General features: G+C 43.2%; 1 protein-coding gene across 2 annotated transcripts; it reads left to right on the top strand.

Annotated features, from left to right (window-relative positions):
* The first annotated feature begins 3,578 nt into the window (after window positions 1-3,578).
* DYRK2 (dual specificity tyrosine phosphorylation regulated kinase 2) lies at window positions 3,579-17,310 on the top strand. Of its 2 annotated transcripts, XM_045553413.1 has the most exons (3): window positions 3,579-3,953; window positions 4,596-4,744; window positions 11,774-17,310. In XM_045553413.1, exons 1-3 carry the CDS (start codon window positions 3,905-3,907, stop codon window positions 13,379-13,381), a joined length of 1,806 nt encoding a protein of 601 aa, XP_045409369.1. In that variant the 5' UTR covers window positions 3,579-3,904; the 3' UTR covers window positions 13,382-17,310. The 2 variants fall into 2 exon arrangements, with proteins under 2 accessions (XP_045409369.1, XP_045409370.1); XM_045553414.1 differs by lacking the exon at window positions 4,596-4,744 and having other exon boundaries at window positions 3,934-3,953.
* The last annotated feature ends 5,498 nt before the right edge of the window (window positions 17,311-22,808 follow it).

Genomic DNA, 22,808 nt, shown 5'->3' with positions numbered 1-22,808 from the left:
TTACTGTCCTTTTCACTCTGTTAAATGTCTAGTCTCCCTACTGGACTGTGAACTTCTTGGTAGCAATGACCAGAGCCCGGGATTGATTAGTTAACTGTGTAACCCCGTATCTTAGTCCTTTCAGGCTGCTATAATAAAATATCATAAACTGGGTAACTTATAAAGAATGGAAATTTATTTCTCACAGTTCTGGAGCCTGGGAATTTCAAGATCAAGGCACTTGCAGATTCAGTGTCTGGTGAAGACCCAATTCCTGTTTTGTAGATGGTGTCTGCTCTCTATGTCCTCACATGGTAGAAAGGCTACTAGATCTTTGCAGTCCCTTTTTTAAGGGCACCAATCCCAATCATGAGTGCTCTGCCTAATATGCATCACCTTGGGGGTTAGGATTTCAACATATAAAATTTGGGGAGGACATAAATATTCAGACCATAATATCCCACTACTAGTCATGTCAAAAATATGTTAGGTGTTTACTGTTTATTACTTAATTAAATAAAGGAATGAGTTCCTAATAGATTGCCAGACTGAAGCCTAGCCCAGTATATCTGTTGATTCATTGTATTTCCTAGACCTACCACTTACTAAATTCTTTGTAAATGTTTCTGTGAAAAGGAGATTAAATGAGTAAATGTGTTTTGAAACCAGCAATTTTCTTGATCATTTCCAATTTTCTCTGTGATCAGTATTTTTACCAGTGACAAATCAACTACCTTCCACAAAGCTCAATTCTGAGTTCTAAGTTTCTTTCTCTCTACTCCTGCTAAATCTTGCCGACCTACTTGTTATTTGAATCTGGATTTTATAAGCATACAGAAACAGATAGAGTTTTTACAAGGGGCAAGATCCAAAGAGCACACTGTTAATAAATGAAGGGAGCCCCTGAGGGAGTTACTATTTAAAGTCAAATCAGCTGTGGTTGAGTTATGAGTTATGAAGATTAAACATAGTAATATTTGTGAAAGGATTTTATAAAGAGATAAATGTGCAGCATAATTATACAGTAAAATTGATAATGATGAATTATAATAATAAATTTTGTGGAAAATAATTTACCAGAATTTATCCAGAATTTACTCAGTTCAATCTCCCCAAAAGCCCAAGGAGTGCATTTGTACATCTTTCTATTTGACATTAATTCAGGTTGAGGTCATCAATATTTAACAGAATGAGGGAAATCTAAGCAGTGATTAATACTAATTTAGAGTTCAGTAAGAATTAATATAATTTTCAAAGATGTACCATTTATAACCAAAATAGCTAAGGATTAGGTTAACTGCAAATTTTCTTTATGTTAAGCAACAAAAAAGTATAAAATTGAAATTATACTTGTCATATTATAAAACACTATATAACATTTTGAAAAGTTCCCTAAACAACAGGTATCCTTTTCTTTCTTTGATTACAGTTAATGATTGTTTGTGTTTGTTTGTTAAAAAAAAAAAAATAGTGCTCCTTTTGCTCATGTTTAATGTATAAATTAATATTACTAATTTGGAAATCACAAACTATGACTTCCAGTAGTTAGCATTCCCTTTATTCATGAAAAAGCAGTGGCATATTTAGCTTCTATTGAAGTACTGCACAAATAATTTAAGTAAAAGGTGTCAGATTATATTAAAATTGATTTTTTTCTTCAAATTTTTGATTTGAACATTAATGGTATGGATTGCTCATTAAAAAAAGGAAAATGGTATTAAAATAATTGTTTTTAAAAGGGAAGGAAGGAAAAGAGGTGCGTTTCTTGAAAGTGCAAGGTGGTGTGCTAGAAATCGTAATGAAATTAGACTGGGAGGCAGGAAATGGGTTCTTGTGTCATCCTGCTACTTAGTAGCAGCTTTCTTTTAGTTAATTCTGAACACTAAATATGCTTCCCTAAGTGGATTGAATGTGATAGTCTCCAATGACAAGCATAGGGGGATACATCTTGCTAGGGCCAGTTCAGGTCATGATTCTTCTAAAGGCATATTATTGGATTGGCTATTTTACTGTGGCTCTACTTTATTAGGAAAAGGCCCCAGGAGGATTTTTTGGGAGGGACACATTACTAGGCAAAATTCTACTCTTCGTCACAGGTTACCTCTGCCAATGCCTCTGTTAAGAGTCCCAGAGACTCTGAGAGGGTCACACTGTACCTTGAAACATTCAGTTTTTGGCATTTGTATAAAGCGGAGGGTGATCTCTGTGGGAGGTTGCTATGACAATTTGCAAACAGCAGAGGCGATGGAACTCCGCAGGAGGTGACTGTCTTCCGACTGGAGTCTGCACGAGTTCGGGCCTGCACACTAGGTTCAGTCAGGGGCCCAGAAAAACACGGGGTGGGGCAGAGCCACGTCCCCAGGAGAACTTCAGAAAGCAACACCTCTCAGGAAGGAAGTGTATGGCATAACTTTCGGCCCTGTCATCCGAGATTTGTCCTGTTTCCCCCTCCTAACCGTTGAAGTGGCAAAACCTATGACCTCTGGATAAAGGTGCACAGGCACGCCACGCACGATGAGGCGCGGCTGTGAGATGGACAAGCAATTTTTTGGTCTTCAGGAAAAGAGACGCTGTAGATGGCAAATTAGAAGGGCAGGGAAATTCTCCACTGTCTTGGAAGGGAAGGGGAAAGAGATGCGCTGGGGGATGAGAGGAATTAGAGGAACGCTTGCAGCAGAGAGCTGAAAAGAAGGTGTGTCCCTCCCAGTGGCCGCGCAGGGGAAAGGCTCGGAGTTGTAAGGAAATGGGAGGTGACTCTGATGTTTATTTTTGCCTAGCAACCCACAGCCAACTGCTTCCCCAGCGGCCGTCCGCACACGCCTCTCTGCCTCCCCTTGTCCTAGCGACTGGAGAGCGGTCACTTGGTGTCAGTAAATCGGGGAGAGTGTGTGTGGCAGAGGTGGAGGTGGGAGGGCAGCCCCTTTCTTCGCCCATGCTCGGGGTCACCTGGCTCAGCTGCGGCCCCCGCACGGGGCTTGGCTCTCCGAGGTGACCCTCGCACAACTAAGTTATCTACAAGATAAACTGGGGAGGAGGAGTGGTTAAGTCACTGGGACACGGGAGCGGGGGGAAGTATTGTTTGTGAGCAGCCATTAGGTTCGAAAAGCTGAAAATGCATTTGCGTTTAGGGGCGCGCATGGAAGGGGAGGGGTCTCTGCAGAGATTTCGGTAGGAGGGAAGCAGCGGTAGGTTGCGCCGCAGGGCAAAGGAGGGGCGTTGCGGGGCCGGCGGGGCCGGGGAGGGGAGAAGGTCGTTAGTGGGGGACCGCGGGGGGCAGTGCAGATGGCCGGAGAGGGAGGCGGAGGGCAAGCGGAGGCTGCAGAGTTTTGCTCGGATCCGAGGGGCGGCCGTGCAGAAGGTCGGGTGGGGGAGGGACTCCGGTGGGTGGCTGAGTGGGGGTGGGGTGTGGGCGAGAGTGCGTGGCTCGGGCAGGGGGAGTCCGGGGGCGGGGCCTGCGGCGGCGGCGGAGGGGAGCGGGGGCGGGGCTGCCCTCCCGGGCCGGGCCGCGCGCCGGCGCCTGTGTGTGCGCGGGGACGCGCGCGCGAGCCCGGGACTAGGCTCCCGAGCGAGTCTGTGCTCGCGGCGCAGCCCGCTCCCCGCGCCCCTATGTGAGGGAATCGGGGAGGCCAGCGGCGCGCCGGGGAGGGCGAGGCATGTGCACGGGCCGGGGGGTGCTGCAGCCGCCCGAGGAAGAGGAGGACGGCGGCGAGGAGGAGAGCGGGGGGCTCGCGGCGGCGGGCCCGGGCCGAGGGGATGCAGCGGACTGTGTGTGTCTGGCTGTAGCTGACGCGAGGCGGCGAGGAGGTGCGGGAGATCCGCGCGAGGGGCTACCGGGAGGCGGCGGCGGCGGCGGCCGCGCGAAGAGCAGCGGGACCGGCGGCGGCGGAGACGGCAGCCTTGCAATGCATTTTCCTCTCCAGCGGCCATGTTAACCAGGAAGCCTTCGGCCGCCGCTCCCGCCGCCTACCCGACCGGTAAGGCGCACCGGGCCACCGCGCCGCCCTCGCCCGCCCCCGCCGGCCCCCGGGCCAGCCCTTGTGGCGCGGGCGGCCGCCGCCTGCGGGACCTCGAACAAAGTCTGCGCCGCGGCGGGGCGGCGCGGGGAGCCCGCGGGCGGACGGCGCGCCCTCGCCTAGCCCGGGCTCCGCTCATTGTTGCGGGCGGGCCCCGAGGCCCCTCCGAGGGGAGCCCGCCGTCCCGGCGGGGCTTTTCTGCCCGCCGCGGGTTCGGGCGGGGGCCGTCTGGGCCTCACTCCCGGCCCGGGGCTCCGCGAGGCCGGCGCGCCCTCGGCGGTGCAGCCCCTCCTCCCGGCCGTGGCCGCCTGCACCGTGGGCCCCCAAGCCCCGGCCCGGCCTGGCTCCCCCGCCAGGTCGCGAACTCGCGCGTCAGGGCCCGACTTAACTTTGCAGCTGCCGGAGTCCCACCCGTGGGTGCGCGCGGGGAGCTGTGGCCTCGGCGTCCCCCTCGTCCCCCAGACACCCGTTTTTACTGTCCCCGTCTCTCCTTGCGTCTTCCCCACGGAGAGGACGTTCGCTGCCCAGCGGGGTGGGGGTGGGGGTCCGGGTGACTTTCTCCCCCCTGACCCTCTTTTGTCTCCTCCCGCACGTGGCTCCCAGGCCGAGGAGGGGACAGCGCCGTTCGCCAGCTTCAGGCTTCCCCGGGGCTCGGTGCGGGGGCCCCCCGGAGCGGAGTGGGGACCGGTCCGCCCTCCCCCATCGCCCTGCCGCCTCTCCGGGCCAGCAACGCTGCCGCCGCAGCCCACACGGTGAGACCCAGCCCGCAGGCGGCCCGGGCGGTGCGGGGGCGGGTGGGGCCCTGGGCAGAAACACCGGGACTTGGAGGCTTCTGACGGCTCTGACGCCGGGAGAAGAGGTCGAAGTGCGAGCAGCTCCACGCCCCTGGCCAGTGGCCTGTCCTCGACGCCGCCCTCTGTAACTTGGGCGAGCCAAAAATTGCAGCCACAAAGAAGATTCGTGGCGTGGGCCCTCACTTCCCCTCCGAGCCCGCCCACCCCTGAGCTCCTCTTCCCGGGAACTTCCTCCTTGCTGCTTTCCTTCTCTGTTCTTTTTTCCGTCCTTGCTTCCCAGAGCTCGGCTTCCCCGACCCGGTAAACATCTCTCCTCTCCACAACACCCCCCCCAGCCCCTCCCCGTGGGTATTTATAGAAGCAGATATGTGTTAGGGGACAGCCAGGCCTGCCTGCCCGGAAAATCGATCCCCCAAAGAGCCTCCCAGGCCTTGCTCCAGCCAACAGGGAGCATCGCCAATTGTCCCCCGCGTGTGTAAGCATGTTTTATGAGTGCTACAGGTTTGAGCACAGCAGAAATTGTAATTAACATTAACAAAAATAAGAGCCGCAGCAGCAGTCAAAACAAAACGAGCCACCCCTGTAGGGTTCTGCACTTGGACATTATTCAAAAGGAAAGGGCTAGCTTTGCCCTTTAGGAACAGGCTCCTAACAGGTGCTGAGGGCCCTCAGAGGGCCCAGAGGGAGGGACCAGGCCAGCGTGGGACTGGTGGCTGCAGAGGTTAGCAAGCTGGATTCTGCTTCAGCATGTACCTTTTCCCAGCTCCCGGGGATGGCCCTTGGATGGTGACCGCCAGCACAGAGGAGGTGTGCGCTTGGAGGAGTGATGGTATGGGTGGTCTTTTTTCTGGTTGGATCTCCCAGAGGAGGTTCTGTGTGAGGGATGCTTGCTAGGAATGTAGTTTTGTTTGCCAAATGAAAATTGAGTTCTTGTAGAAAAGACCATTTCTAGCCTACAGGGGAGCAGCTCTGGGGGTCATGTGTTATGGGAAACTTGTTGATCAGAGGAGAATTTGTGAGATGTCTAGACTATAGTTGCATTTTTTTAGATCTGAAGAGATGTATACAAGTTTCATAGCATTTTGTTGTTATTCTGTCCCCGTCACTGTCCTCCCATTCCTGACACATCTAGTCCCAGGGGCCAGGAATTCACTGCACAGAAGTGAACTAATAATCTGTGTGGCACTATGAGTGGTAGTCTTTCAGTGGGATGCATGATTCTATGTTACCATGAAGTGTTCTTGTCACAGCGACATTTCAGTTAGGAACTGCCATTGGTTTTAGGGGTTTAGATTTTTTTGTTTGTTTGGCTTGGAGTCATCTGACAATTTGGAAAGTATAATAACATCCAGTTTTTTTCCATGTGTTAATGAAATCACATGACATGGTGTGAACTGGGAAAGAAATATTTGGTTTGCGTCTGCATTCCAATTTTGTAAGGATCAGCTTTGCTTGCTCAGAGCCTCTTTGCAATTGAAATATGTGATAAAATTAGAGATAAATGATAAGTCTCTACTAGAGAAATGGTCTGTGGTACACCAGACAAGAAAAAAGATGTGTATGTGCTTCTCAGTACCCCTAATAATGGAGGCCTGGGTTTTGCTGTGGCATATGCTTGATTTACTTGTTTTTAACATAAATGTAAGCTTCAGTATGCTGTTAATGATTTGATGCATGGTTTTGAAAGTATGAATTTGAGTTTCGATGGTTTAGTTTTGATTTTATTTGTGTAACATTGTAGAGTTCATAATATAGGAAAGTTTAAAAGAACCACAGAGTTTATCCTGTTGTATCCTTCAATTGACAGATGAAGAAACAAACTGAGACAAGTTAACTGGTTTGGTCAAGATTCCCTAGCCAACTCATATCAAGGCTGGAGTGAAAGCCCACACCCTTCTGAGTCTAGCTTTAACGTACTGCTGGCCGCTTCTACTTTTAGGAAATTGTATTAGCATCATTATAAATGTAGGAACCTTTGCAGATCCATATTCTCATATGTCTGTCAGGTTTTTTTAAGTTTTCAATTCCAGAGCACTTACACCTGGGAAGAACTTTTAGAATGAATGGAGAAAAGGCATTAAGGAGAGGAAAATGATCTTGTCATAGGAGCTTGCCCATATTTTCCTTTGTAAATGAAATAGTAGGCAAGTAGATATATGATTATAAAGATTATGAACTTTGGATTTTATCTAGTCTATTGTCCCTTTGTTTTCTCCATGCATATATTGTTTTATGCTTTAGTCATTTAGTTTATTTCTATTTGCCCTAAAAGTATATTCAGTAACTATCTTAATTCCTATTAGTTTTTTTCTTTTAATGTTGTGTGGGAGATATTAATGTATTTATTTTTAATTTCGAAATATTAATATGTATCATAGCTTTTAATGTTTAAAGTACTCTCCAGTCACCAGTTTTATCTTTATAAAATAATTGGAATGAAAGAAGAATTAAAATTTACATTTAAAAAATAGTAATATTTTGAAGAAGAAAAAGTAGGCATTTGACTCAGAGCCACACAGACTGTCAGTATGTTTGAGGAGGAGCTAAAATTCCAGTCTTCTTGGACTCAGTTCTAGTCCCATAACACTACACAACATTTCTAGGATGACTTCAGAGAAGTTTTAAGACGCCCAGAAATATTAGCACAGTGAAATATCTGCTGTTTGCCATTTTTTTCTTGGAAGTGATTAAAACTACTAAACTGGTTAGACTATTATTCTTACATAATTTTTAATACTAAAGTATTTCATAGTCAAAGAAGCCTTTTGTAATTCTCTCCATTTTAACCCATAAATCATAGGTATTTTAACAATTATATTTATTCAGTGACACACATTGCACTAGACATTGGCAGGTAGGAATAAGCCATGATCTCAGACTTCAAGAGGCTGAGCAGGAGTGAGAGGTTTTTAATATCCTTACGTTTATGATGTAGTCCTGGCATATGTATTCTGGAAATGTTCTGGCTTTTCTAGTCTCTCTCTCCACCACCCTAGATCAGTTAATTGTACTTCCAAGTTTGGTTGTGATTTTAAAGTTCTGCAGTGTTTGAGACTCAAAGTCCTCTTTTACTGGAACCTCTCAAATGAATCTCTGGAAAGTTTTTAAGCTTCCAAGAGTTACTTTTGGTGTTTAGTTGCTGTGTCTGCTACAAATATTTTATAACCGGCCATCCTTTGTGCCCAAGTCTCTGCTGATGCACTGCAAACCTAACAACTTGTGACTTAGATCACCAGGGATGTTTCCCAATTCCCAGGGTGTTGACTTCATGTTTTCTTATGAAGGTACAAAATTTAGTTCTGAGGATTAACTCCAAGAGAGGAAAGAGTTAACAGGGATTTGTTGACATGTGTTCTTTCATTCAACAGGTATTTATTGACTGCTTACTATATGCCTGGGTTTATGTTAATAAGAATTTAGAAAGATAAGAGGTGACCCCACCCTGGAATTGCTCACAGCCAGATGGGTGCACCTGATGTTAAAACAATTACAGTACAGTGAAATATGTTTTATAGCAGTGCTTTCTGAGCACAGAAATAGCTGTTTAGTAGGTCAGGGAAGGTATCAGAGAGGAGGTGAGAGTTGAACAGACCTTAAAGAGTGAATAGGAGTTTATCACCTAGACTTGGGAAGCAAGGAGATTCCAAGCAGCATCTGGAAAAGACAAGAATAATAGCTCTCATTTGCTAAGTGCTGTACTAAGCACTTTACACATGTTATCTTATTTAATCCTCCTGATAACCCTAATGAGGTAACTTTGTTACCTTCTTTTTGTGGGCAAGGACATGGAGATTCAGAGAGATTAAATTGCCCAGGGTCACAAAGTGGGTAAATGGTGGAGCTGGTTTCATTTTGTGTGCTCCTAACCATTATGAAGCATGACCTCACCAAAAGCAGAGGAGCATCAAAGCATGGTACTTCCACGGGTCCTGGGGAAGCTGGTTTTGTTCCTCTCGGACAGAAGAATGCCAGTGGCAGATGAGACTGGAAGGCTCAGATCATTTAGGCTCCACGTTTTAGAACCTCGTGTTCTTACTGGGAAATTCTTGTATTAGCTGTGGAAATGGTCCCAGCTGTGGGCACTGAGAAAAGCAAGAGCAGTCTCAGATGGACACTTCTAAATGGCAACTCTAGAAGCACTGTGGGGAGGAGAGTTCAGGAACTCTAGACTTAGAAGCAAGGGGACATGTTATTAGGCCACCTCAGTTGTCCAGTGACAGACAGCGGGAGTGTGAGGAGAGGCCGTGTTGATGGAAAGGGGGTGGGATGGTTAACAGTGAGGCTTTGCAGTGACTGGGGAGGTTGAGGGAGACGTTGAGCAGGCGTTCCAGGTGTGCAGTGCCAGGATTCCCAGGCGTCATAGTCTCAGTGACTATGTGGAGGTGATGCCTTCTCTTTACTGAAAATTGAGGAATATGGGATGAGGGAACAGTTTCGATAGAAGAATCATGAGTTGAGTTTGAGTTGCCCGTGGGAGAGGAAACTGAGCAGGAGTTGAGCACGTATGTCTTGAGTTCAGGAGGTATGGATTTGGCAGGTCTGAGCTTGAGGAGCAGATGTGCAGACATTGGCCTGTGGGCGGTTGCCAAAGCTGGGCTGTGGTCAGGATCAACTGGGGAGAGTTATGGGAGTGAGAAACCAAGAGAATGGCGGCTTGAACCCTGAGGAACCCTTGCACCCACCTGAGGGTAGGTGAACTAGTAGTTGATACTGCAGAGGAGACCAAGAGAAGGCAGTTGGAGAGAGGGGGTGGTCCAGTTTATTGGCAAACTCCCTTTGGTTCTAATCACTAAAACAGTGGTGGTTATGTTATAAATTATGTTATTTCATATAACGAAATTTAACATAAAATTTGCCGTAGTGAACATTGAAGTGAATTTCTGGTGCTCAGAAAGTTTTACTTTGCTATCTTTTGAGGAATCTCTAAAGCCCCAAGGTTAATTTTGTCCCTAATGAAGCTTCATGCTTATTATAGCATGTACACAGGTAATGTGGATTTTTCTTCTGAAATATCATCATCCTGTCCTGAAGAGTAGGGTTCTGTAGGAGAGAGAGATTTTGAATTTCAGGCGCCTTCATTCCCTAGTGTTTGAAGGACCACAGTGAAGAGGAGAGGGTGCAGAGAGCAAGGGGAAGAAAAGCAAATGGACAAGCCTGTACTACTTTTATATATGCCCAAGACTTTCCTAATTCATTTTGATGGACTGCCCTGCTTTTGGCATAGAACAAGGGTGAAACAACCTGTCTAACTACCCTTATAGAATATAAAGTTACCTAATATGGATTATCATCTATGAGTTTAACAAAAAAGCTCAACTAGAAGTCTTCTAAGAATCTCCCCGAGAAATAAAATCCCTGAATCTATGAAGTCACGGTCAGACAGGCCCAAGCCCCATCGTCTGCTTTGTTTTAGAAGCCAGCAGAGAGAAAGCTTGCTCCACACATAGTCCTTGCCTCTGTTACGTGTCAGCTGAAGAAAACGTGCAGGTCTTGGTCTGCTGGTAGGAAGGACTTGGAAGTTCGTTTTAATAATCTAGGTTTCCCAAATCATTTCTTGAATTGTAGTGTTACATATACAGAGCCATTCTACTCTTTCCGTAGGATATGAGGCCCAAAAGGTAGGATTTAGAAGAGGGTAATAAAAAATATAGTGATGGCAAAGGATTTCAGCTAGTTGATCGTTAGCTCCCAGAGGGCAGGGACTCTGCCACTTTGGCGGCTAAGCCTCTGTTATCAATAATAATACTGGTCGAAAGGATAAGGTAGATTGTGAATGACAAGTTGATCTTTAAGGTTTCATATAAAACTCACCTGCCAGGCAGCTTTAAGACTTGTGGTTGTCCAAGGCTGGCAAGAATGCCCAACTGGAAGGGTATCCTGGTCTTCTCCCACCCCTCAGCTCTTAGCAGTGACAGTGCTTGAAGGAAATCCCAAGTAGATTCTCAGTAGAAGGCTGGGGGCCCCTTGGTTCACATCATGGGTTTTGTTTAGGCAGGAATGTTCAGGCATGACATTTGTACCTGAAATGGAAATTACTTCTTTGGATTCTTTGTTGGAAAGCTGAGTAGCCCAGCAGCCCATGTCTTAAGGAAGCCAAACCATTGACCAAAGGAAGGCCCAAAACAGTGTGGGAGTTGCGTGGTTTGTTGGGCTGAATGGCCTTAAATGGTCATCACAGTCAGTGAAGCCTGGAAACTTTTAAAAATAGGTTATGGGTCTACAAGATACTATTGTGCATATCTATGTAGGAATCTTTCAAGCCTAAAAACACAGGTTTTTTTTGTCACCGCATCATGTATGTTCCTAGGTTTAATCAGATTTTCCCAGGAAAGGGAAAATACTGGTGATAAAGTGTTTTCAGAATAGAGCTAGATATTAGGGAAAGAGTAGTGAACAAGACAGACAGGGCCCTATCCTCATGTTAAAGAAACTAAATGAAATGTGAAGGGTGCTGTGATCTGGGGGTGGGGGAGCCCGTGTAGAGTCTTACATGCTTATGCTTTCTCTGCATCCTGTTTCATTTTTATGTCAAGTATGGATTGAGTGGGACACCTGTGACGTGGTGGGCCCAGTACAAATGTTAGGTGTAGCATGGTGAACAGGAAAGATACACACACAGATACACACACAGTCTCTGCCTCTACGGCAGCAAACCCATTATCTGCTAGATGTGGCATTTATGGAGTCCTTTTTTCAGAATCTCATCTTTCGTACCCTTACCTAGTCCCCGATCTCTTTTTCCTTTACCTTGTCAGAGCCCGTCAGCGCCATATCAGCATCATATTCGCTGTCCCTGCTAGTGTGCTCATGAGGTCCCTCCCGGCTGCACAGCCCTTTCCATTGAGTAAACCTGATCCTGGCTGTGAATTCAAACCAAATTGGATTTTGTAAAGATGGGGCGTGGGGGACGGGGACTGACTTTTAAGATACCCCATTTGAACAGACAGACCTCTTCCATTCTGCTCATATTTCCTGTCTGAATTCCAGATTGGTGGCAACAAGCACACAATGAATGATCACCTGCACGTCGGCAGCCACACTCACGGACAGATCCAGGTTCAGCAGCTGTTTGAGGATAACAGTAACAAGCGGACAGTGCTCACAACACAACCAAATGGGCTTACAACAGTGGGCAAGACGGGCTTGCCGGTGGTGCCGGAGCGGCAGCTGGAGAGCATTCACAGACGGCAGGGGAGCTCCACCTCTCTGAAGTCCATGGAAGGGATGGGGAAGGTGAAGGCCAGCCCCATGACACCCGAACAAGCTATGAAGCAATACATGCAAAAACTAACTGCCTTCGAACACCATGAAATTTTCAGCTACCCTGAAGTGTATTTCTTGGGTCCAAACGCAAAGAAGCGCCAGGGCATGACAGGTGGGCCCAACAACGGTGGCTATGATGACGACCAGGGATCATATGTGCAGGTGCCCCACGATCACGTGGCTTACAGGTATGAGGTCCTCAAGGTCATTGGCAAGGGGAGCTTTGGGCAGGTGGTCAAGGCCTATGATCACAAAGTCCACCAGCACGTGGCCCTGAAGATGGTGCGGAATGAGAAGCGCTTCCATCGGCAAGCAGCGGAGGAGATCCGAATCCTGGAACACCTGCGGAAGCAGGACAAGGACAACACTATGAATGTCATCCACATGCTGGAGAATTTCACCTTCCGCAACCACATTTGCATGACGTTTGAACTGCTGAGCATGAACCTCTATGAGCTCATCAAGAAGAATAAATTCCAGGGCTTCAGCCTGCCTTTGGTTCGAAAGTTTGCTCACTCGATTCTGCAGTGCTTGGATGCTTTGCACAAAAACAGAATAATTCACTGTGACCTTAAGCCCGAGAACATTTTGTTAAAGCAGCAAGGCAGAAGTGGTATTAAAGTGATTGATTTTGGCTCCAGTTGTTACGAGCATCAGCGTGTCTACACATACATCCAGTCGCGTTTTTACCGGGCTCCGGAAGTGATCCTTGGGGCCAGGTATGGTATGCCCATTGATATGTGGAGCCTGGGCTGCATTTTAGCAGAGCTCCTGACGGGTTACCCGCTCTTGCCTGGGGAAGACGAAGGGGACCAGCTGGCCTGCATGATTGAACTGTTGGGCATGCCCTCCCAGAAACTGTTGGATGCAGCCAAACGAGCCAAAAATTTTGTGAGCTCCAAGGGGTATCCCCGTTACTGCACTGTCACGACTCTCTCGGATGGCTCTGTGGTCCTCAATGGAGGCCGTTCCCGGAGGGGGAAACTGAGGGGCCCACCGGAGAGCAGAGAGTGGGGGAATGCACTGAAGGGGTGTGACGACCCCCTTTTCCTTGACTTCTTGAAACAGTGTTTAGAATGGGATCCTGCGGTGCGCATGACCCCTGGCCAGGCTCTGCGGCACCCTTGGCTGAGGAGGCGCTTGCCAAAGCCTCCCACTGGGGAGAAAACGTCAGTGAAAAGGATAACGGAGAGCACCGGTGCTATCACGTCTATTTCCAAGTTACCTCCACCTTCCAGTTCAGCTTCCAAACTGAGGACTAATTTGGCACAAATGACAGATGCCAATGGGAATATTCAGCAGAGGACAGTGTTGCCAAAACTCGTTAGCTGAGCTCGAATCCGCTGATGCTGGTAATCTGAAAGACACGACGTTGCTGAGCCTTATTGGGTTGAAAAGGAGTAGCTCAGACCTGTTTTTATTTGCTAATAACTCTACTCATTTGTATCTTTTCAGCACTTAATTTTAATGTAAGAAAGTTGTTCATTTTGTTTTTATAAAATACATGAGGACAATGCTTTAAGTTTTTATACTTTCTGAAACTTTTTGTGTTCTAAAAGTACGATGAGCCTTACTGTATTTAGTGTGGCAGAATAATAACATCAGTGGCAGGCCATTGATTACTTCATGACTGCCACGCATCTACAGATTGGTGTCAAAGACATTCACTATTATGTTTTCATGGTTCACATTATATTCTCCCCAGAGCGATAGCCCCCTAAGGCCCTCCTTATTTCTCCGTACTCCAGGTCCATGCACAGGTGTAGCCTGTCCTGCTTTCATTTTTCATAAGTTAACCTGGGAGGTGGTGGTGGTGGGAGGAGAATGGTCAGGACAAAAGTGATATTCTAAGAAAAACTATACCTTAGAGATAGTTTTTTCTCTAGTGCTCAAATAAATACAAAATAAAATCCCCAAGATTTAAATTGCTCGGTTAGCATCCTGCCATTCTAAAAGCCAGCAGAGCAGCTTTTAGTGGATAAATGGAAATGGAAATGTGTGTTCCTCCAAATTTTCTAGTATGATCGGCAAGCTGTTTTGTGAAGAAGCCTCATATTACAGAATTGGTTTTGCACCTAAATTTAGAAATGTATTCCACGAGCTGTTCCTTCCTTCTCTTTGCTTTTTTCCTCTGTTCCTCTTTTACCATACATCTGTTGCTTGCATTTAGTTTGCCTTCTTCCTTCAACTGTATATCCTTGACTGTTATTGTAATACAGCAAAGAGACATTTCAGCTGTGATTATGACCATCATTTCATATTCCAATTTTAAAAAGAACAGCAGCCTAGCTACTTAAGGTGGGGATTTCCGTAGTCCCAAAGAAGATTTAGCAGATTAAAGTGAGTTCACACTTTTCAGGTGCCACTATTAGGTTCTCTTTGCCTGGGAAAGTATCAACTCTTTAAAGAAAGAGCGTTGAAAATCCTCTTGATAAACAGAAGTCACTGTGGCTGTTCAGTAAGGCCAATTTTAACCACACATTTAAAGGAGGAAAAGTTCAACCTCAAGTTAAATGGTTTGACTTACTCTTTGTATCGTTAGAAGAACCACAGAAATTGCATTCCTCTATTTTATTTTACTTTCTTTTGGATTGCACTGATTGTTTTTGTGGGAATGACACTTTACCTGGAAAAGTAACTGAGAGTTAGGTAAAAGAATATTTTCTTCTCTGAATAATAATTATTTTCACAGTGAAAATTTCAGTATTTTATCACTAATGTATAAGCAGTGATATATAACAATTTCAAGGCACGAGGAAAAATTTTTTGGTATGTGCAATTTAATATAGAAAGATTTCTGCCTGTTTGGACGGTAGGTTTTGGGTAGTACAAATTAGGATAAAGAATCTTTTATATGCACAGATATTATTGTATTGCCTGTATATTGATTTTACAAGTACTTAAAGCATGGTCCCAGTGAGGCCAAGAAAGTTTCCGGTTAAGTTCTTTGAATATTAATCCTACAGTTTCTCTTACTTAAAAAAAAAAGAGTAGTTTTGAACAAAACACTTTACTTATCTTGAGGCTTTGTTGGTTGATGGTGGAAAAAAATGCTCAGGAAATATTTCAGATATTTGCCAAAAAACAGTAATAAGATTAGCTTATTAATAAATTAGTGATGCTGATATTTGCTTTACTATTTATGAGTGTCACTGAAAAATTACTTTGTACTTCTGTCTGTATCTAGAAATTATAGCTTCTTTCCCCTAGTCAAATTCTTTAGCATATTGTACACATTTCTGTGTAATCTGTGGAAGTGCAATAATAGGTTAGTAAGTTACACTTCAAATGATGCTCATGTGACAATACCCCCAATCAGTGGCTTATAGAATTTAAAGATTTGTGTATTTATTAAGATTTTGGCTTAAAGGCATAAGAAGTCTAAGACTTGATTTGGTGGCTTTGTAAGACCACGAGCCTCTTAATGATGGTTAGCTTCTTTAGGTCATAGTTTCCCCTCCTAATGCTCCTCTTTCATTTCCACTCATCTTCACATTTGTGTTTAAATATATGAACCTGAGCCTGCCATTATTAATTTCTTACAAAATGATTATATTAATACATGTGAAAACTTATAAATGGACTAATACTGCTTGTCTTTTCCCCACCACATAAAACTGGTTCTTTAGATGCCAGCAGTGCATTTGTGACTATCTTTATTCACAAATGCAACCGGAAACTTTTAAGCCAAACTATAATGTGCAGTGCTATGGGGCTTTTTTGTTAGTTTGTCCAAATCCAGTGAAATTTCCTTTATTCACAAGAGCCGCCACGTTTCAGTGTTAAGTGATGAAGCTGCTTTTAAAAAATTCTAGCTTAATAATGTCCAAAAAAGAAAAAAGAAAACTGTTGCATCCTTGTGATTTTAAAACATCAACGAAGGGCTCTGATAGACTACTAGGAGTTGGCTTGGAAACAGTTTTTGGTCTCACAGGTTACCATTGTCTGTCTGAGCTGTTTTCAGATTTAGGAATAGCACAGTGTTGTCTTGTCTTTGGTTGCAGTCTCATTAGGCTCTGTTTCTTGCACCACTTAAGTGTATTGCTACAACAGTGGAATAACAGAATGGTGCAAGACAGTGTAGATTAACAGTAGAGGAGGAATTGTGCCCTTAGTGTTAACAATGTGCCTTTTGTTCTGAATGCCATGTTGTAGGGCATGCATTTTTTGGCCTCTTTAACTCTTTGAATACTAGTCAGGAAGGATGGAACCCACCTCTGCAAAGATACATCTGTCTTAAATATCTAACAGGCCTTAATAGAAACCATAAGGCGTGAATCATCAGGCACTGAGAAAAGATAACCATCGGTTAGTTACACAGGGAATTCCTATATTTAAGGGGTTAAAGATGGTCTTTGTTGTATCTTAACATCAGACTGATTTTTAAATGATATTTTTTTGTTATGCTAACAGTAGACAAAAATCAACTGTATTTGTAAAAATTTACCTCAAACCATTTAATTTTATAGTGTGATTAATCCCAGGGCATTTGGTATGAACCAAAGTGCATTCCTTTTATATGTGCCTGGCTCTAGTAAGGACGGCCAGGGATTTTTACAATTTGGGTGCAAGGCACTTAAGCCACTTTTAAACTTAATGGGTGGTTTGGAGTCATGTTAAATGACTCCATCAGAATGTTAGAAAACACTTTAGGCATCAGTAGCATTGGGCCATATTGGAATCTTAAATAAAAGTGTGAATTATTTTAAAGAGAGCATTCATTTTTGTAATTTTTTTCATTAATATTTCTGGTAAGCAGAAGACTTTTTAAAAAACTGATTTGGTTGGTAAAGGTTTTAATATTGCCCAACATAATGCTGTGGTAGCATTAAAAAAAAAAGTATTTGTGAACTCTGTTTCTTAGGGGCTTGTACATCTCTCTGCTATGGACATATATAAAATTAATTGTAATTGTACTCAGCTCAACTGCTACAGTTATGTCTAGGCAGTGGCTTGGGTTTTTAATCGAGCAACAACTTAGACACGTGACTGATATGCTGCAACTGTGTGTACTGAAAATATGTGAAAATGGTTGAATGTGGACTGTGTATATATGTATGTAAAAATTTCTGTGAGATGCTGCTGTCGCCACTTAACATAGAACATGTTCTAGTGGATTTTAATCCTAGTGGCCAGTTCTATGATACTGTATGTATTGTACAGCTGATGACAGGAGTTAAGACTGTTTAGTGAATATTTGTTAAATTTTATTGTTGTGGCCAGAGATAATTTCAGAATAAAATTTAAATGTCCTACCTTAACTTTTCTCCCCTTTTCTAACTATAATTTAACTCCTGATCTATTTCTGGTATTATTCTTGGTTTGTTAGCCTGGAGAGGGTTTAGAATGCTAAATAGGTAGTTCTATATCAGTGTCTTGGGAAGTTAAAATGATTCATTCTACTAATAATAGTTTGTTCATCAGCAATTATTCATTAGTTTAGTGTAAATATGCAGATTCCAAGTAAGAAAGACTAAAGTTTTAGTAGGCAGCTCTTGCTTTTCTCGGAATATTCTATTCCATTACCTTTAATATTTTTATGTTTAGTTTTATTTATATGTCCTCTGCCATGTTCTTTATCATGCTAGAACATCACGTCTATTTTTATTTTAACCTTGAAGGTTGCAGTTCAGCTGTGGGAGCAGAATCTATCAATTATTCCCCACTAGTCTTCATTCTTTCTTGTGCACAAGTTCTGGTGAACTATTCTTACGTGTTCTTACCAGCTCCACCCCATGCTTTTTAATGCTTATGATTTTGCAGTTTTTGTACGTGGTGCTCTCTCTGGTGCACATTTTTGGGGTGTTAATGTCTCCTGTCATGGCTGGGTCAGAACGGAAAGCCTGTAAACTGCAACTAGCTCATGATTTGTCAGGTTCAGTTAATACCAAGCTAAGAGTTTACTTACGGATGACAGCAAGCAGATGCTCTAGTAATTTGTCAGACATTGCAGGGATATTATGTAGTCACATATTTCCCTCTTGTGGAAAGAACTACCTCACATTTTTATTTACATCCCTCCTGCCACCAACAGCCAAGGAATTTACTTGTGTGGCTTCCTGCATCCAAAGTGGGATTTGCTTGAACAAGGGAACACTATAAGAGTTCCTTGAGCCCAGCCTTTGTCTTATAGCCCATGCCATAGATTTTCATTATTGCTCATCTTGCTTCTCAAATTTCATATGCAGTGCAAACCCAACCAACAAACTAACCCCCCAAAACAATATGTTTAGAAATACATGTTTAAGAGGTGTGTATTATGTATAAAATTGAAAGTTGGTACTAAAGCAGCAATTTAAATTTAAAATTTGTTGTCCAGTCCTGACTGACTCAGTGAATTATAGTTCATACTCATTCTCTTTCCTTATATCAAATCTTTCAAAGTTCTTTCTTAAATTGATTAATGCTCTATTCTGTTTCAATCTCCATAATCTTTTTCCTTTTGGAATCAACAACTATACAAATAAATATTCTTGGAACTTCAAAGTTGCCTATGAACTAGCAGTAGAGAATGTTGCTAGATGACATTGATGTTGGTCTTCTTTAAAGAAGGGGAAATTGGTTTGACTACTTTCTGTTTTGGAAAGGGAGCATTAAGAGGGATTTGAAGAAGGTATTTGTGGCTTTGTTTCATTGTTTTTTTGTTGTCTTTTTTTTTTTTTTTTTATTTGAATTACACCACCCTGCCTTTGGGCCATTAGGCCCTTTTCGTTAGTGATACTTTAACACGGTCCCAAATGAAAAAACGACTGCCAGTGTGTTGTACACACCTAAGAAAATTGCATCTTACTGCGAAGTCTTTGGTTTGTTTATTTGGTTTGACTTTGACTTACTGTTTTGCTATGGTCACATTCTTAAAATCTGTGGTACAATTCATATATATTGCGGGTGGAATGGGGGAGAATAATTGCTATTGCCTTGCATCTCAAGGAAGTTTAATGAGGAAACTAATGCATTAATGAATTAATATTTACTCTTCTGAAGAAAGCTGACATTTTAGGAGTATTCACAAGCCTTCTATAATAAGGAGCGGCAAGAATGTATTACAATTGTATTACTTGTTCCAGAGAGCATTGCTTTTTACTTAGAAAGCTCCTTCACAGATCTCATGGTGTTGTATGAACATCGGTTCATCCTTATACATCTCTATGAGCTATAATTATCCTTATTTGATATTTGAGGAAACTGAAGGAACTTGCTCCAAACTGACTTTGCAAAAACACCACAAAATTTGGGGCTTAGGTTGTAATCAACTAATTTTGGTCTTGGACAATAAAAGAAAATTCCTAACCATACATCACACACAAATTTAGAAAGGGGGGAAATTTGAGCTAGCAATGGGCATTTATATTATTTAAATAAATTACATATCAGTTCCTAGGAATATTTTTCAAATGGGACAAACTACAAAAAAATGAGGACTAGAACATCTTAGTCTCTTTAGGTGCACCTAATAACTTTAAATGCCTGTGCACACACCCTCAGTTAATTTGTGGAAGAGTGACTTCTCATTGCCATTTGTGGGGAGGCTAATTATATAGCTTTATTCTTTATTTTCTGTGTTCTTAAAATGTTTTTTTTACATTTGAATGTATAAAAATATTATTTTTGACACTTTACTAGTTCTCAGGGATTAAAAGTTAAATTTTATTGACTGTAGCAGCAGGTAAATCTCTTAAATTTAAATTTACTCAGGTTTTCTATCTTTTGCCTCCATATTTAAGAAAATATAGAATGCCTGCCAGGGAAATAAATAAAAATAAAAATTTCAAATACAATTTTAAAACACCAAATTGTAAATAAACCAATTTTACAAACTAAAATATTGTGTCTTTCCTTGCTTTTTGTCCCAAATTATCTTCCCTCCTAAGTTTAAGGAGTTTTAAATATCAGGACTATTTCTCCATTTGTAAAAATGAAGTGTGCTATTTGCAAAACAAAAGCTTATGAATAGGCCCAAATCATTTATGTAAACATTTATTGTTTTTAGTTGTTTTGGGGGAAATGTGATTAATTATAAGCAATGTATGTAGACCTGCAGTAAATAAATGTATGGGTAAATTTGGGTTGGGCTAATCTGTTCTTCTGTTACGTGAAGAAGAATACCCTGCTTAATTTTCTCTTTCCCTAGAATTCAATTAATTAGAATTTTGGCTAGGGTAGGCTTAAATTAAAAGTATGTGTATATATCCAAATGATAGAATCTTATTAACATCCAATACAGATGGCATTCATTTGTCAAATATTTATTAAATGCTTACTACGTGCCAAGTTCTGTTGTAGGCACTACGGATATATAATGGTGAACAAAACGGACATAGTTCCTATCTATAGGTAGTTTTTAGACTGGTTGGAAAGGCAGGCATTATTATATGAACAAATACATAATTGCAAATGTACTAAGTGGGGTGAGGGAAAAGCATGTGGTGCTGAGTGTGTGTGCAATGACGAGGGACTGTGTTGTCTTATATAGATAAAGAATGGCTTCCCGAGGGAATAAGCTTTTCAGCCGAGGAAGGAAGACCATGGACAGAGACCCTGGAGCTAGAGGAAACAAGGTGAGCAATTGAAGGAAGGGCCATGTGGCCAGAGTCCAGAGAATGAGGGTACTTGCTGTGAAATGAAGCAGGTGATATTGTTGGGCACCAGATCGTGCCAAGTCTATAGGCTCTGTTAAATATTTTGGTCTTTATCCTATGCACAAGGGATTTTAAGGAGGAAGTGCCATGAGCAGATTGGCTTTTCCTGTCTTTAGTTAAATATACTGAGAAGGGTAGGAGTAGACGAAGGAAGACCAATTGGAAGTGTTTGCAAGAGATGGATGATTGGACCATAGAGTGAGTGTGGACATTTAAAGAAGTTGGATATAAGGCCTCTTTATGATGCAAAAAGACAGGCAGTCCCCAATCTACAATGGGTCGACTTAAATTTTTTTGACTTTATGATGAGTTTATCCCAGTATTAAATGCATTTTCAATTTAGGGCATTTGCAACTTACCATGTTTATCAGCACATATCCCTATCCTAAGTCAAGGAGTATCTGTGTTAAGATAGAAATAACAGGGGTGTTTCTTTGTGTATGAAAACTATTGTTGCTGTCTTAGTGTCTAGTTTGCTACATTGCATCAAAGGAAGTTACAGTAATTGATTTGAACAAGAAAAGAAAGGGCTGAAAGTTAATGCCTTTGGTTACAGAATATGAAGTACTGGTAAGCTATTTATCTTTTGCTGAAAATGTGAAGCTTTTGAGTAAAATCTCATTTATTAATTCAAATTTTTTCCAGGAAATTTTAGATTTAAGAGATTGTAAAAATATGTGTGTGTGTGTGTGTGTGTGTGTGTGTGTGTGTGTGTGCGCGCGCGCGCGCGCGCGCGCACGTGCATGTGTGTAGGGGCTCATGTAGAGGTCAGCTAAGCCAAATTCTTCCCAAAGAGAGCAATCCTCTGTGCTAGGTTGCCTCCCTCTCCCCTCCCCTCCTCCTTCCTTCCCTTCCTTCCATAGAAATTAAACATATACTTAGGGATAGTATATTTGGATTTAGCATATTTGGGTTTACCAAAACAAAACAACAGTCACAACAACAACAGTAATAATAATAAAAAAAGGAAAAGAGGAGAAGAAGGAGAAGGAGATAGGTCTTGCCCTTGAGGACTTTATGTTTAATTAGGAAGACAAGATTAAACAGGAAACATTAAACAATTTGAGAACAATAGAAGACAAAATTCAGAGTAAGTACCGTTCATTTGTGTTGCTGCTGGATAAGACTAGCTTCAAGGAGGTGAGTCTCCAGCCAGGTCTTGATGAAATTCAGATTGGTAGAGAGAAAAAGGACTTTCTAGGAAAAGAGAATTGCTCTAACTGAGGCATATCATGTATCATTCATTCCTCTGGTCATCCAATATTTATTGAGCACCTAGGTATATAATTTCTGGCATACTACAAAGGGTGGGCAAAGAGACTGGTTTGTTGCAGATTGAGGAAGTGGGAAATAATTCTTTTGAAAAGGTGGGCTTTGTTGCCCTGTGGTTCCCTCAAATGTGCTGTGTTGTCTCAGCCACTGCACATGTGCTGTCTCTGTCTAGAATGCCTAAATCTCTGCCTCATCCTGTGGGACTCAGGTGAGACGTCACTTCCCTCTCAAAGCCTTCCTTAACCTAAGGTGAGCAAGGTCGCCCTTACCAAAGCTAATACTGGCAAGCTTTTTCTCCATGTCTGGAAGGGAGTTTTGCTAATGACCAGGTGAATGGAACTGAGTTGAGAGAGGCAGCAGAATCCTCTCCCGTTTCCCTCCCTCCTTCCTGCTGGGCACACGCTGGCAAACAAAATACAAGTGGTGTCTGGACGTAACATTTTAGTGGGGGAGGTAGATGTTAAATTAAGCAGGTAATCATAAAAATGATAGTTACGGTCTGTGAGAAGTGCCAGGCAGGAAAAGTAGCTAGATTTTGTGAGAAAGAATAATGGGCTGGGAGGTAAGCAAAGGTCCCTCTGGGGTGGTGGTATTTGTGTGCCCTTCTGAAGGTGGAGCTCAAAACTTTGGGGGAAGAACAACCCAGAGCATGGGCTCCAGCACCAGAAGGAAGGTCTGCGGGCTGGAATGTGGTGAGGAAAGCAGGGCCAGGCCGTGGGAGGGAGAGAAGGCCACCTAGACCTGCCAGGAGCCAGGAAGCCATTGAGGCATTGGAAGTAGACTTTGAAATAGTCATTCCGGTTTCCTGTGGAGACAAACTGGCAGGGAGCCAAATGGAAATGGTGACA

Source organism: Lemur catta, chromosome 6, assembly GCF_020740605.2.
Source record: "Lemur catta isolate mLemCat1 chromosome 6, mLemCat1.pri, whole genome shotgun sequence".
NCBI lineage: Eukaryota > Metazoa > Chordata > Mammalia > Primates > Lemuridae > Lemur > Lemur catta.
This window is presented reverse-complemented; position numbering and strand designations above follow the sequence as displayed.